The sequence below is a fragment of the Zalophus californianus genome, chromosome 1, assembly GCF_009762305.2.
Source record: "Zalophus californianus isolate mZalCal1 chromosome 1, mZalCal1.pri.v2, whole genome shotgun sequence".
NCBI classification, from domain to species: Eukaryota; Metazoa; Chordata; class Mammalia; order Carnivora; family Otariidae; genus Zalophus; species Zalophus californianus.
Window position 1 is genome coordinate 108506066 of NC_045595.1, and position 16923 is coordinate 108522988.

The following is a 16923-nucleotide window of genomic DNA, read 5'->3' on the forward strand; positions in this document are numbered from 1 at the left end:
CACCCCCATCCCCACCCCCACCTTACTAAGAATTGCCTTCTCAGTAAAATTTACTTTTAGGGCCTAAGGCATTAAAATTGGCAGTTATGTTATTTTGGTCATAGGTTATTAATGATATTTGTGGTGATTATATAATCCAGAAGAGTCTCTTTTATACTTAAAGCTCAGTGGTCACAGGAAATTTTAGAAAATTAAATTGAAAAATGTATTTTTGCCTCAGAGTATGCTAGGGTGATTAATAAGATACCCTGCCACACAGAATTACGTTAGGAAATTTTGGGGGAAAATTGACACAGAAATGTGATTTCTAAGGATAAAGAAGAATAATCCCCAGCTGTTACGGGAAGCATATTTATTTTTAAATGGAGGATGGTGGATATCAAATCGTTGTGCTTTTTATAAATGTTTGAAGACCTGTGTTATATTTTATTGCTATTAGTTTCTCACAAAAAGAGAGGACACTCTCCTTTCTTGCTGTTCTTTCTGTTAAGCACAGAATTTAATTGGTCAATATTTTATGTATGCCTTACCTTTTGCTAATTTAATCTTTAGCTGAAAAACATGAGTATCTTTCACATGCCAGACTCAGTGCCAGGTATACCAGAAGACACACCAGGCCCTGTGTTCACGGAGTTCATGGTTCAGCTGGTTTAGAAGCTGAATCCTGTGGGACGCCTGGGTGGCTCAGTTGACTGGACTGGACGTCTGTCTTGGCTCAGGTCATGATCCCAGGGTCCTGAGATCGAGTTCCGCATCGTGCTCCCTGCTCAGCAGGAAGCCTGCTTCTCCCTCTCCCACTCCCCTTGCTTGTGTTCCCTCTCTCGCTATCTCTCTCTCTCTGTCAAATAAATAAATAAAATCTTAAGGGAAAAAAAAGAAGCTGAATCATGGTAGAAACTGCAGTAATCAAATAAAAATGCATGGCAATTTAGGTAGAGATCACAGTGATTTAGCTAACAATGCAACTGCATTACTCCCAGTATAGTACTGGTGCTTTGGTTCTTGTGGGTACTGTGGCTTCTCCAAAGAATATCAGGTTAATATCCTTCTTTGTCTAATTAATTAATTATTTAATTTTTAGAGAGTGAGAGAGAGCATGTGAGCCAGGGTGGGAAGCAGAGGGAGAGGGAGAGGGAGAATCTCAAGCAGACTCCCGGCCAAGCGCAGAGTCTGATGCAGGGCTCTATCTCAGGACCCTGAGATCATGACCTGAGCAGAAATCAGGGGTCCTTCCAGTGCTCAATGGACTGAGCCACCCACGCATTCCCTTCTTTGTCAAATTTCAGTGTGCTGAAAATAATGCTGAAATTGGGGCAGGGGAGACTTTGTTTTCTTTGTTTCTTGATTGGGTTTCTATGAAGAGCATGGGTATTCCATGGAGTGTTGGTGAAAAATAGTATTAAAGTTATTTTTTCAGTGTGGGATCCTGGGCAGTAAACTCTCAGAAGGGTGGCTTCACTTTCTGTATTGTTAGATTTCTTCATTTGTGATTTGGGAAATTAATTTGATAAGCATTTTAGGAATATCTAGACCTAAAACTAGAATAGATTAGCACAACCTGATGGGATAGTGTTCTAGACACTTTGCAGTTCTTTTGTGTTGATGCTAATTTATTAATGTGATTAAATATTCTCTGAGGGACACAAAAATTAGTATGTGCTGAATTCACACACTTTGCAGTTCTTTTGTGTTGATGCTAATTTATGACTGTGAGTAAATATTCTATGAGGGACCCAAAAATTAACATGTACTGAATTCACACATTTTGTATAATTTCCTCAAATTCATTTCTCAAAGAGCATGGAGTTATGCCTTACATAATAAATTGTTGAATGAGCTCAACTTTATTTTGCTTTTTCCTCTAGGTGAAAAGAAATGGATTATCACAGACAGTTAGCCAGGAGGAGAGAAAGAGACAGGAGGTATGTTTTCTACTGAGCAGATACTTTAGAGCTCCGAAGAGAGTGTGTGTGCTTTCACCTGCTGTGTGCATTGGTTCAGTGTTTTCCTTTGAAAACGTATTCATTTTGTTCTTTTTGCGTTAAGCGGTATGTGTTCATTGTCAAATAAAACTACACATAAGAACCCAGGAAAGAAAACTTAAAATACCTTAATGTCATTTTAGCTTGAACAACACCTAGTCGAGGTATTTAAACTGGAAGAAATTATGTTGAAAAATGAAAGAGATGTTAGATCCTGGATGGAGACAGGATATTAGTGGGAAAACTGGTGTAATCTGAGTAAAGTATGTACATGTGTCTGCAGATAGAATGTAATGGACCGTGGTTATGTCGTGTGCCCTGGTTAGGGGAAGCTGGATGAAGGAAATGCAGGAGCTGCAAACCCTCTTTTCAAGGTTTCTATAAATCTAAAATTATACCAAAATAAAGGTTTACTTAATAAAAAATAAAACAGATAGTAATAGGATTTTACAACTTGAAATATAAATAAATGCTGTTACAGAAATTACATTGTAATAATATAGTGAAGTTCTCAACACTTTTCTCCTGTTACATGCATATTACTATGTTTATGTATATACATGCATATGAACTGCACAAAGGACATGTGCTGTATTTTTATTTTATTGGCATGAACTAACACAAAAATACAAGGGAACATTACAGTGTCATTTTTTTTTTAAGTTTAAAAAAACAGAATAGTATATAACATTGGTCTACCCATCACTGAGAATTAACAAATGTATTACATTTATAATTTTTTCCTTATATTTTTTAAAGAAAACAAGACTTTCAATAAAGTAGAATCCCTGTGCTCTCCTTGGTGCCATTTCCTTCCTCTCCTCCCCAGAGTCAGCTATAATTATTAATTGATATGTACCTATCCAATCTGTTTTTTTTTTTAAGATTTTATTTATTTATTTGAGAGAGAGAGAGAGAGAGAGTGCACAGAGAGAGAGAGAATGCACAAGCGGTGGGAGGGAAGCAGAGGGAGAAGCAGACTCTCTGCTAAGCAGGGCGCCCGATGCAGGACTCGATCCCAGGACCCAGGGATCATGACCTGAGCCGAAGGCAGACACTTAACTGACTGAGCCACCTAGGCGCCTCTCAATCTGTGTTTTTAAATCATGTATTACATATATTTATGTACATATATTAGTGTACATATGTGAATGTTAAAATGTAGATAAGTGATGATTCTGAACATATTTTTTGTTTACTTTTGACATTCAATGCTATTTTTGGGATTTATCTATGTTAATGTATATTAATCTAGATCATTCATTCAAACCACTATATAGTATTCCACTGTATAAATACCACCCTAAAAAAATCTGTTGTCCAAATCTTGGACAGTGTTTTTTTTTCTTTATCATTAACATTGCAGCATAAATAATGTTTGTGGACAAATTCAAGAGCTACTCCAGGGTCCTAACCCCATTTGAACATATGTGTTCTTTTAAACCTTTTCTATTTGAACCTATTTATTTCCTTTATATTTTGAAAACATTCAGATTTGTGATATTAAAAAAACTAACGACAGCAGCAAATCTAACTTTATGGTTCCTTTCGAGTCCATATATATATATATATATATATATATATATATATATATATATGGATATATATATAGCTATTTTTAGAAAGTTTAACCCAATTTGCTTTTAAGTAGTTGATGGCTCTATTGTAAGATGTTTTAACAGTTATTACATTAAACCTATTATATTAAACTACCACTTAATCATCTTTTCCTGTGATCTATTCTGTATAGTTCATGTGATCTTTTTGTTTAAATCTTAGTATTTTGCATTTGATTACAAAAGCCTTTGCTTTTGAAAATATTTTGTCATTCAGGGTTCCATATCTATTAACAACATGACATCCACTATTTTTGGTCAGGAAGCGACAGTTTTCTTCAGTTTGTGCTACATTTCCCAGGGATAATTGTATCGATTGGATAGAATTATACAAGATACAGGTCAAGTGAGACTCTTCATGTTCTTACTCTTTACTCATTAGATGATTATATCACTTAAGTCCCTGGAGCACAACTGAGGCTAGGCCAGCACCTTTAAAGTTTATAGATGCTGAAAAGGGAGATGAACATTGAGACCGTCCCCATTAACCTGACCTACAGAATATGGCCCACTTACCAGCAGCTGGGCGTCCACTTGCCTGTGTCTGCCTGCTCTCACCCAGCTTCAGCCATAGCACAGGGACTTACGGCAAGAATCTTCTGGGCCTTTTAGGCCAAGGGCTTGAGGAGACCTATCTGGAGGCCAAGGTGATGATGGCAGTGTTACCAGGGAGATCTCTGGGGAGGATGTGAATTTCAGGCCTGCGAGGATATTTACCACCCCTGCCTGAGGAGGAATCCCTGTGTTGCCATTCTTGGAGGATCTGAAGGTGATTTTGTTAAGGAGCTAGATGAATTCCTTACACAGGGCGTTGGTGCCTACCCATATATGTGGGTTGGCTTTTTATCATTAATGAACACTTACCAGGTAAACGACTGTGTGCCTGACACCAAGCATTTCTGCAGTGGGTCTTGAGATACTGACGGGAGCAGAAAGGGTGTCTTGTTGAATGAACAGAATTACTTTCAGTTGTATGAGTTTAATATAAAAGAATTCCTGTGGCTGATGAGAACCTTTTGAGGGTAGATACAGTCATGCTCTTCTACTATACCCTGACTCTTTGCTGTAATTGACTGCAAATTTGCTGGATTAAAATACGGGGAGAGAAGGGACCCACATAAGAGGAGAGCAAAGAAATGTATTTGTGAGAAATTTTCTTGGAATCCCAAGTGGTGTCTATAAACCCTTAGTGTCCCAGAGCAGCATACTTTGAAAACAGGCCTGGAGGAGATGACCCCAAAGGTTAATTAATGTCACACTGAGATTTTATGGCATGCCCTAAGCTTCCCTTCCATAGATTCTACCCCTTGACAAAGCATGACCTCAGGATGCAATCTCAAGTCATCTAAATGCTTTCACTTTTTCATTTTTACACTGTGGGCAGTGACTGACTCTACTTCCTGAGGTTTGGGTGTATGTGCCTTATATAAAAAAGACAGTAGTTTGGTGATGCATTTTTCTTCATGCTTATCTTTTTGTGCTTTTTAAGATATGTGTTTTTATAGGAGAATTATGAAAACTTTATTTAGTTCTTCAATTACAATAATTAATAATACATTTCTTTTTCCTTCATACCAGGCTATCTTTGAAGTCATATCCTCTGAACATTCCTATTTACTCAGTTTGGAGATCTTGATACGAATGTTTAAAAATTCTAAAGAACTGAGTGATACAATGACCAAAACAGAGAGTCACCATCTTTTCTCCAACATTACAGATGTCTGTGAGGCAAGCAAAAAGTAAGTTCACCTTAGCTGGCCTTTGGTCATACCAAGACCTTCCTTACTAACAAACATCTATGTTATCTCAGAGGGAAGACCTTTAGAAGTATGAGGTCTCTCATTGACTCAGTTGGCTTTTATCTTGATCCCTTGAAATAAATTTTAAGATACGTTTCGGGTTGTTGATGTATAGACGGATGGCAAGTGTGTAATAAATTGTCACCACAGACAGTTACATCTGAGGTCTCTCACTCCTGTGTCCCTGCCTCTTCTTCTTCCTTTTATTTTATTTTATTTATTTATTTTTTTAAAGATTTTATTTATTTATTTGAGAGAGAGAGAATGAGAGATAGCATGAGAGGGAAGAGGGTCAGAGGGAGAAGCAGACTCCCTGCTGAGCAGGGAGCCCGATGTGGGACTCGATCCCAGGACTCCAGGATCATGACCGGAGCCGAAGGCAGTCGCTTAACCAACTGAGCCACCCAGGTGCCCTTCTTCTTCCTTTTAAATTATACGGATAATAGAAGAACCTTTAGTTGTGAGGGAAAATAACTCATGGTAGTACTATTCAAATACAAAAATTATTTTTGTTTACATTTTCATATTTTTTGTTCATCTATGTAAATATTACTTTGAAAATGTAGTCATAGTGACCATAATGATTTTCTTAGGTTTTCCCTGCTTAACATTCCATAAGCACTATTAGAGGGGAGTTTTCCTTATTAGTTTTAATAGGTGTAGGAATCTCAGTTCGTATACCCGTAGTGAGCTGTTACATTCTTCTGAGTGAACTACAGAGCCTATATAGGAGCCCTGTGTCATCAGTGTGATACATTGAGCCATCCTAAGTTGCTATTTTGGTAGATCAAAATGGTTGAATATTGGCAATTTTATATAGTTGGGTCAAAGGTGGCTTTACTGTATAATTAATGAAGCCTAAGCTTCAGTGTTTCTCACTTGCAAAGGTACCTCTTAAATATTTGCTTTTGTGCCTAATTTCTTTCTTGGTGGGCCTACATACTGTACAAGCTCTAGGGCCCACAAAAATTGGCTCTGTCCCTGGGGGGAGTATCTGGATGTATCTTGCAAATCTGGACCTTGCTTATTTGTCACATGAGGGCAGAGCCAAGCAGCCAGGAATGATAACATGTTCATGCCTGCTGGCTCCATCACTGTGTGCAGGGAGATCTTCCTTTTGAACTTACAAGATGGAACATTCATGCTGAACAGGTTAGCATGTGAGTTGGGGCTACTTCAGAGAGCTGGAGTTTGTGGTCAGATCAATGAGATCTTCAAATTTCCATGATAGTGGCACAACTTCAGAAGCCAGATTCTGCCTCAGGAAGAGATCCTGGCAATCTTGAGACTGAAATGGCTACTTAAAAATATATGTTCAGAGGACCTCCTGGGCCTTCGGGAACACTGGGCCCATGGTGTGTGGGTGGTGGCATGTACCACCACTTGAAATCCTTGTTTAGAAGCTGGGTTGTTGCTTGTGTTCAGCCTACTGGTCCTTTTGGTACCAGTCTTGCCAGTTTCGGTAAGAGAAATGAAAATCTCTTTTCTCCTTCGGTGAAGAGCTCAGAACAAGAGCCTTCAATGATGTGTCCCTGTTTGAAAGGTATTCAGATTTCAGAATGAGCCTCTTTCATTTTAACTTGTACTTGGGTTGATCTACAAAAACAAAGCTCTGTATTAGACACACAGCTATCAAGAATTATTACTGTTTTGATAACTATAAAATGTAAGTCATGATTTTAATGAGGATATGTTTTCTGAAAACCACAGGGGCGTGTTTTTATGCGCAAAGCATGTGCTTTGGGTCCTTATGGTCTTTGAGCCCTGACAGCACGGCTTTCGTATCATCGTGGTTCACAAAGGACCTGGGCTCAAACAGTTGATTCTCCTTTTGGTAGTTGGTTAACCTTGAGCAGGTTGCTACAAGTAACCCCCTCAATTATTTATTTATTAAATGGGGATTGGAAAAAATCTGTATCTGGTTAACCCTGAAATAACTCATTTTATTTAAATTATAGATTAATATTTTATTATTTTAATTTCAATCTTTTACAAAATTTAAATCTTTTATGATTTTATTAAAAAGTTTTCATTTCTATACTGGCTTATAGTAAGACACTATTCTGGACATTTTTGTTTATTTCTTATTTTTAAAACAAAACTCAAAATTCTTAACCTCCATTAAAAGATAAAGAAAGAAACATTTTTTATATTTTTACTTTGTTTTTACTTAAAAGGCAGTGTTTTTTCTTTTTCAAAATGTTATTTATTTATTTCAGAGAGAGAGAGAGAGCGGGTGGTTGGAGGAGCAGAGGGAGAGGGAGGGAGCCCAACACAGGGCTCAGTCTCACAATCCTGAGATCATGATGTGAGCCGAAATCAAGAGTCAGATGCTTAACCGACTGAGCCACCCAGGTGCCTTAAAAGGCAGTGTTGTAATTTGGATGGCTACCTGTGTGATACTTGATCTCTGTTATAATATATTTCAACCAGGATTGCTTCTACATGATAATCCAATGTCTGTATCATAGAAACATATTACAAAAGTTTATTCAATTTAGTTTGAAACACTCATTTTAGATACAGCGCTTTATAAAAATTCAGAATGCTCAGATTTGCAAAGCTCATCTCATTATGTAATGCCTCTTTGCTGAACTTCTAGCATTTGGTCTCCAAGTGACTCTAAAGTGATAACTACTTAATGTGCTGCCCCAGAAAAGAGTTTCCAGTTGTAAGAAAATGCTAAATGTTGAATAAAGCAAATGACTGGTGTTTAAGTCAGTGATTACTGACGAAGGATGACATTGTTCAGTGTGGCATAATGAAGACTCCCTTCATTGTACTTCCCCCTAATGAAAAATTGTAGCCAGAGGTGATGGGATATTTAGAGTAGGGTGAGGTCAGAACATGCTCGATATTCAGCTTTGTGAATTGAACAGTGCGACATCTGGTCCCCTTTATAGTGGCTCAGGCTGTTAAATAACACTAAGAAGCCCTTCTGTGTAACAAGACATTATAGGAAAGCAGGCGGGGACGAGATCATTCTGATGCTGGGTGTGAGAGCTTATCAGTGGTGTGTCCCTACTTAGTCTTTTCTTTATAAAGAATTGCTCACTTCAGTCCACACTTGTGGAGTCTCCTATTCTGCAAGATGCCTGGGTTCTGGAGCATTTGGTGGCTGTTGGTCTTCGGGGGTCAGTGGCGGCTGGTGAATCATCCACAGTGTGTGTGCGGAGGAATCCTAGAGCAGGTATGGGTCACTGAAATGCATAGGTATGGGTCGCACTGGAGGTTGTGGGCTTAAGGAGCCCGGTGAGAATCATCGAAGGCGAGGGTGAGAACAGATGGTGCTGGCCTTTCTGTGCTGCTGAGGCGTTTTCACGGTTTCCTGAAGGCTGTGTGGAAACCTTGAGCGATCCAGTAGGGGATGGCCGTGGTGGTCGGGGACATGACAGCATGCTGTTTACATTAGAGAGGAGGTGAAGGTGGTGAAAGATTTTACGCCATGACAGTAACATAGCCACACGTGTTGGGAAACCAAGAGAGGGCCTAAGAGCAAGGACTTGAGGGTTATTTGGAACATGGAGTCTTGAGGACTTGGTGAGAAAGAGGAGTTTTGTTTGCCTCTTAGGTGTCTGACTGGTCGACTGTAGACAGTGCTGAAGAACTTTGCAATATGCTTGCTTTTCTTTTTCCCAGTGCAAACTTAAAACATTGGTATTTCTTTAGGAAGTGATTTTAAAGCTAAAACTCTGCTGTCTTCAATTTCTGCAGAGTGCAATAAAAATATCCATCAGTGTGCTTTTGTGTCCTAAGGAACTGAATTGATTCCCAACCTATAATGAGCAGCTAATGCCAAACTTTTCAGTTTCTGCCTTTTGTGGAAGAGTAAATTATAAAAATAATAAACATACAAAATGATACCCAGTACTTGTTCCCCCAGAAGATTCTTTTTCCCGACTGCCCTATTTCTCTTCGTGTAACAGAAAAACTTCTTTTTTTAAAACCAAACTTCTTCAGCTGATAGTTGAAAGTCAGTGACAGCCAGAAGCCACTTTTTATGACATGCTTTGGCTTTTTCTTTGTCCTGAGATAAATAAGTGAAGAAGTTGATTTGAAATTCATGAATATTTTAGTCCACATTGTTCAGCTTTTATCAATAACCAGTGTCTGAAGTAATCGTAAAAGAAGTAAGTAGTTATTTAAGCATCCTTTCAAGTAGGGGAAGAAAGACTACAGGTGTCTGAATAATAGTCCCTGTCCTTTCAGGTAAGACCGTGGAAAAGCAGTGGGTCTGAAGTTGTTATAGAAGGTCTTTGTAACTGATGCTACCCATTGAAAGATGACTGCTGAGACACATGCCCTTCAGTTCATTCCCTTCTGAAATCCCATGAAAAATGATAGGATAGTCAATGCACAAACCCCCAAGGATTGAATAACAACAACAACAAGAAAAGAGACAAGAGCTGCCATATTTTGGAACCTGAGAACAGATGGACTCTTAGTAACTGTTTCAGGCAATCTGGGAAGGTTAACTCTAAGCAGGTAGTGAGGAAAGTCAAGAAAGAACCAGATTTAAACTCTAGAACCTCTGGAAGGTGCAGGAATTGATGAAGTTGGAGTAAAGGTGTGACTAAAAACAGGATTTTTGTGAAAGCCAGTTTGAGAAGTAGAGCCCAGACCCTCCCTCCCACACCCCCTTCAGCTCTGCACAGCTGGGCGATGCCCTGCTTCACCCAGGAGCAGGGCAAAATAGATGGACTCCGGACCGAGAGAGCCAGGCCCAAGTGAGGGAGGGCCTATAGCACAGGAAACCAGGTACGGTGACAGCTGACACCTTGAAGCCCCACTCTCCTTTTGGGACACTGGTCACCAGGTGCATGTGTACCCTTCACTCTGTTTTTGTCAAATGGCAGTTGGCGTTAGTTTGAGCTAAGTAATGTTTTACAATTTTTATCAACAATATTTGTGTTTAAATACATTATTACTGCAATTACCATTATTAAGTTTTGTAGGAAGCAACAAGTTGAAGATGACAGCACAAATACATTAAAGCCTCAAACTTTGAAAAATACATCGTTTTAGCATCGTGGTAGGCAAATACTTACTATCTCTCAATCTTAGTTCTCCCTCTCTCTAATGGGGACCATGGCTTATCTAGCCTCATAGGGTTGGTACGATAATTAAAGGAGATAATTCTTAACACCACACTAGGTGAGCTTTCAAGCGGCAGTGATTTTATTGATAATATTACTGCGATTCTGATCGCCTCTGCCTGGTACTCTGAAATGTGTCTGGACTTTTTATGTAATGACTTTTGAATGATGTGCTCTCTATATTTGTCTCTGCTGGCATTGCTCTAGGACGAGTTTAAAGGACAGGTCTTGTCTCATAGACTCTAGCACAGCGTTTTGTATGGGTTTGTTTTTAAAGGTGGTTGTGGCATGTCTTACAACATTCTAACAATCACCTTCGTTTTGACATTGAATGAAGTCCAGATAAACGGATTCTTTCCTAATCATAAAGCATGTTAGTCCTGACTTAGGACTAAAATCTGAGCTGTTTGCTTCCTCTCAGCCTGGTCTTTGCCTGGCAAACAGTAGATTCCTTTGGACTTCCAAACAGGCCCTGACATGCTCCAGCTGCCAATTAGGCCATTCTCCTGGTTAGTTTTTGCAGATGTTTGGGGCTACTACATGCTTTTTTGCCTTCTTGCCTTGCTTTTGCAAGCTCCAAGAGTCTGTGGATTCCGAGTTGTCACATGGAGATTTAAGCTTGGACAATGCTCCTGGTTGGGACAGATGGAAGTGTTACCAAGCTTTGTCATTAGCTGTTATCAATCTTAAATGAGGGTAGAACTTTGGAAAAAGAAACAATGGCTGGGGCTTAGTTGCAGTATTTCATCTGCATTGCATTTACAGCTGGAGATTTTGAACCATTACATGGATTTTTGACTCTGCCGGTTGTGAGTTAAACAAGCAGGACCACACAGTTTTTCTGGCCGATGGAAAAGATTTTAATGTAAACTTTGTGATCTAGCCAAGTTAAATCTAGCACTTGATTTAAGCATGAGGAAGATGGTTGATGAATTAAATTTCAAAAGCAAGCTCCTTTAAGCTTGCTGATTGCTCGTTTATTGTGGGATGTTGCTCCTAAATGCAACGTTAATTATTAGCACCTGGGCATCAATTTTATGTTTTTCCAGGGCTTTTCTTATTTCAGCTGATTTAATCCTTTATAGTGTCCTGGGGAGTACCGTCATTTCTCTGCGGCAGGTAAGGAGATTGAGACCCAAATTATGTGAATTGGTTTAAGGTCATTCATGTTTTTAAATGGAATTGAAACTGTGATTTTTTTTTTTTTTGATTCTTCAGAATGCATTCTCCAAGACCACTTTTCCAAAACTACACATATATTTTAAGTGCAGTTGAGGTTTCAGCCTAAAGAACTAAATTTCAGTTTAGCCTCTGCTAGGGATTGCCTATCTGGAAAATAATTAGGATTTACTCTTTTTGGTGTATATCACCCTTGGAGCTAGTTACAGAATGTGATTAGACTCTTATCTAATATTTGAATGTCTTTGACCTTTTAGAATGTAGAGACTTTAAAAACAAAGAACATCTCGTTTTCTGGCACTGCTCAGTGCATGGCACATCATAGACATCATCTTGTCATTTCCCTGTGGTCATCGTTCCAGTAAAGATACTGTCCAGTATCTTTACCACAGACAGTCTCTGAATGTGGCTCCGTGGTTGAAGTGTTGACAGTATAAGCTAATTGATTATGAAAGTGTCCTATAATTTATATCTTATCAGAAGCCCTAACATGCAGCTATACAATAAAATTAAAAAGACATCCAAATTGTTTATGTCATTAAACTACTTGCCCAATGATGTGGGGAAGAAAATGAAATGCATGTTTGGAAAGTGTTGTCTAAATTCAGATTAAAAAAAAGAACTAAATAAATTCAGATTAGGTGCTGCTTTGTGAAAAGTCTAATGTTTTCAAAGTAAACTTTCATAGAAAATGAGTTTGCAAGTCCTTCTTAAGACTTAAATGAAAGAATTCTTTGTCCCTTAGGTGGTAATATAAATACTGAGCAACGTTGCAGGAAAATATTTTAATTTTTAAAATGTCAGCTTTGTGTAAAAGCTGTGAAAATACGATTTTATTAAAAAATCTGAAATCACTTTCTATATACTAAGAAGACAGGTGAATACTGTTTTAAATATTAATTCAGTATATTATTACCATATTCTTAGCCTATTTTTTTAAAGGATGTGGATTAAATCATACAACCCCTGTGATTTTAGATTTTACAAGTGTATTTATAGAAAAATATCTTGAGGAAAATGTGTATCATGAATGGCATTTGTTAAAGGACCTAACCGATACTTTATCTATATGGTGTTTTCTTTGGATTTCAAAAAGGTTTCAGGAAATGATTTGAGTTTAGAAAAAAATTTGGTGGAAAGGTTCCATAGAAATGTCAAGATTGGCTAAGATTGACCTTGTCACTTGTGGGGGTTTCAAACAAAGGTCCCTTTGTTGCAAGAAAACTGTCTCTGTATCGGGAGTTCATTGGAATTTCTTTTCTAGCAGAGAAGGGTGATATGAACGACCAGAACAGGGTACAATAGCAGTGTTTGTGTTTATCTGCTGGAGTTGTCCTGTTTTGGAGCGCCTACTTCTGATTCTCTTGCATCTTGTGTACATTTGATGAACAACACTGAGTTATACATATTTCTGTATATATTTGTGTATGTTCGTAGGTATCTTTGCAAAATCTGCTAAGAATAAGATGTTTTCCAGGACATTTTTGATAGCCACTCTCATAAGTTGAAATTTTACTTGAGGTCTAGTCTGTTGAAAAGAGAGCAGAAGTGATTAAGCCATGAAATTATTCTCTAGGATTTTAGTAAGTAATATTAAATGAAAGATCCTTAGGAGGACTGTTTTTTAAAAATCTCTATCACAGAGTGAGCGGCCTTGTGCCTAATTTTTGGAGCATCTGATAGGGTCATTTGAAAATTCATGTTTTGCAGGTTTTAAACCATATTAAATATCAGTGAAGAGTTTGGGTTGCTTTGTTTATGTTTGTGCCATCCGTGGGGATCACTGTATTAAAATGCCTTTAGTTGGACACTTGCCCATCCCTTTATTTTTCTTCTTTCGGTCTTCCTGGCCAATATCCAGTTTACTAACACAAAACTATTTTTGTTATCAGAATATAGTTTGATTAATTTAGACTATCAGAATATCAGTTAACCAATTTATTAATAAATTCAGAGATCAGGATGTCATTTTATTAACATTTCTGAGTGGTATACACTGGGGCGGTTCTGCTTTTTTGCTTATTAAGTATCCTTTCCAACTGAGAAAGTATAATTATTTAAACTCAAAACATGCTTCCCCTGCATGTTTTTGAATATGGACTCTTTGAAGACCCCTGTGTTTGGAAGGTCAGATGTTCAAACTGGAGAAATTTTGGCTTGCCTTTGTCTGTTTTATTGCAGACTTTCTTGGCATGAACTGATACCGAATTTTGAAGACCAGTTCTTATTGATCACACTTCTCTCTCCTGAGCCCGGAGCAGGGAATGCTAATCTTATCTGTAGGCAGATCACTTCATCCTTCCACATGTCAGCTGTTAAGTGAGTTTTCCATCAGCATGGAGCTCATGTTTATCAGACTAACTAAGGAATCTAAAACTGGGGCCCTGAGGTCCTCGGCCGCTTGGGAGTCGGTTATCACCAACTCACACTTGGAGAATTACTTATTCCTACAGTGCTTTTGCTAGACAGTATATTTTCCTCATGGTATGAATTCAGGAAAGTTGGTCTCACGAGGGTGGGCTTTGCATACATTCCCTTAGGCTCAGAAGTCTGACTTACATTAGGGCCTGGATGTGGTAAAAGCCTTTTGGGGATAGTATGAGAAAATGTAGCTGTACACATTGCCAGTATTCTGTTTTTTAATGTGGGAGAGATTGGCTAGAAGAAGTAAAGATGTGAATAACCTGCTAATAAGATAATATGTGAAAACGGTTTTCTGAGAGTCAACATCCAAGCTATGAAAAACAGATGGGGCGGAGGGCTCTCAAAGCCTAACTGCCTTTCCTTTCCTCTGCAAAGTGTTGAACACCATATTTGAGGAAAACGTGGCATAACATTTTGATTATCTTAGTGAATGTATTTCTTTTTAGCAAGCCTGGAATTCAACTGTAGGCAAAGTGTGACGAGGTGAAAGTTTAATTTGTCTAGAACTGCTTAGATCCATTTGAAATGAGTCTTTTTTCCCTGTGAGCTGTGTACGCCCTCGAGAAGGGCTGGCTAGATGTGGATCCATCTGGAGGATGTTATAATCCAAGAAAGAGTGGGTGAGAGGTCCCACCCACCACCACCCAAAATAATATGTATATATGGTGAAAAATGCAAATTCTGCCAATGGATTTGTTGTGTAGCTTCCAGAAATGTTCTTTACACACACAAGTACGATTTTTTTAATAGGATGATAGCTTACTGCACACACCATTATGCACCAGTACCTATTTACTTTTCTTTTAGTTTGTCAAACAGCCAGTCTTAAATGAAGAATAGCACTAGGTACGTTTTTTTTTTTTTCCTTCCTGTACTCCCCAAATAAGCCAGGGGTACCCTGTTTTGTTTCCTACTTTAAGTGAATGGTTCCCCATAAGTTATGAAATTTATTTTCTTGGGGAAATAAGTCATTTCTGTGAATATGAGATTTTTAGGCATTATATCTTCCTCTTTAATAAAATATTCTATCAGAGTATTGATAGGATGAGGTCCCCCCCCCCAGCATAATTTATAGAGCGCCCTACTGTGTAACACGCGTTGTGCTAGGCATTGGAAATGTAACAGTGGGTAGGACAGGCACAGTTCTTGTCCTGGTGATCTGACGGGGTAAACACATGTGGAACAGGTCCCTGAGAGATGGAAACCTGAGAACCCCTCACAGCAGGACTCAGGATGGCCCAGGAACCAGGGAAGTGACTTTTCTAACCTTTAGTTACTCTTCCTTCCTCATGTTCCCTTACTAGATTAATCTCGTAAGATTAATAATCTTTAATAGATGTTTTAATTCACATATAATTCCATTTTGTCTTTATATGTAGAAATACCGTACTAGTTATATGTTGTTAATTATTTTGTATTTGCAGGTAACTTGATTAACTGGGCAACTGGTATATATGGAATGGGTCTTAGTAAACCAACATTTCTGTGATGTTATAAATTGATCATTTAACTATAGTATGAAGATTTTTATTTAAAGAAAAAGAGAGCCTGGGTTGTATCTGTCACAGTTCAAAATACTAAATATGCTCCTAGTTTGAATACATAATTCTTCAATTTCCTTACTTCTGAGTGATTTATAAATCTGGGAGATTTGGATACTGTGAGTTTATCTAGCTTAAGGAAAAGTCATCTGATTTATGCCTTACTAGAAACTGCTTTTATATCATGTTCTTAGATGATGTTTGGTTTTGTTAAAATTTCTCTAATTCTTGATTACAGCTTTGTTTTTTAAACTTCCAGATGACTTATTTGAAATAGGAAATAGAAATTGTAAAACCTACCAATCATGTTAGATAATTAGCTTGACTAAGATCTAGCCCACTTGCTACTAATCTGTGTCTCATAGTAAATGCTGTGGTACCACTGAGCTCGATTAACACTTTTACTTTATTTTGTGATTCATAAACAATTTCCATGGTCTTTGAGGATTGAGGGAGAGCTTAGAGGCCATCTATCCCAGTCTGTAACTTAGAGTTCCCCAGGCCTCACAGCTGATAAGAATCAGAGCTAAATCTAGAACCCAGACTTCTGACCCTTGCTTGACTCATTTTTTTTTTACAGGAGAGGATATTTCATTGTGTTTTTAATAAGTTATATATGTACATGGCTTAAAAGTGCAATGTCAATGGTATAGACTTATGTCCTGAGATGCGCTCTACACCCTCTGATCCCCATTGGTCCTGTTACCCCTCCCCCTCTTTTGCCGTGAAAGATGTCTTGTTTCTCCTGCCAGCCTTTCTTCATGCAAGTATAGGCAAATATGAATGGCTTCTTGCTGTCCCTCTTTTCCTAAGAGGTAGCATATTGACAGTATATACTATTCTGCACCCTATTTTCTCTCATTGGGGTTTAAATTTAGGCTCCCTGAAAAGAGTCAGTGTACCTACCAATCCCACTACATTTGCTACAGTTAGATCAGAACCAGGTTCCTATATTTAGCCTGACTCTGTAGCATATGAGAAATAGGGGGCTTAGCTCTGTAAAGACCATGTAGTGAAAAATTATTAGAAATGGAAAATAAAACTCAAGATGAAAAGTTACTAAAATTACTATTATTTGACCCAAGGAAGAGAAGATTTGGGCATGAGTACTTTATAGATAAGAAAAGAAGGCTTAGAGGGAGGTAAGTTACCCCAGTCACCCAACCAGTGGGTGTCTGAGTCGGGACTTGCACTCAGATTTGCCTGTTAGTATCGAAATCTCTGTTCTCTTGCTGCTGCAGGAGCTTGATACCTTTGTTAGTGACAGGTACAGTTGATACTCATTG

At 38.2% G+C, this 16923-nt stretch overlaps 1 protein-coding gene across 4 annotated transcripts in view; it reads left to right on the forward strand.

The window, feature by feature from the left end:
• The window catches only part of ARHGEF26 (Rho guanine nucleotide exchange factor 26), a 119084-nt gene that overhangs the window by 24754 nt on the left and 77407 nt on the right, over positions 1 to 16923 (forward strand). For all 4 annotated transcript variants that reach the window (XM_027587239.2, XM_027587237.2, XM_027587238.2 and 1 more), the window contains 2 exons: positions 1866 to 1922; positions 5177 to 5337. In XM_027587239.2, coding sequence (XP_027443040.1) covers positions 1866 to 1922; positions 5177 to 5337 — 218 coding nt within the window. The remainder of the gene's footprint in view (positions 1 to 1865; positions 1923 to 5176; positions 5338 to 16923) is intronic.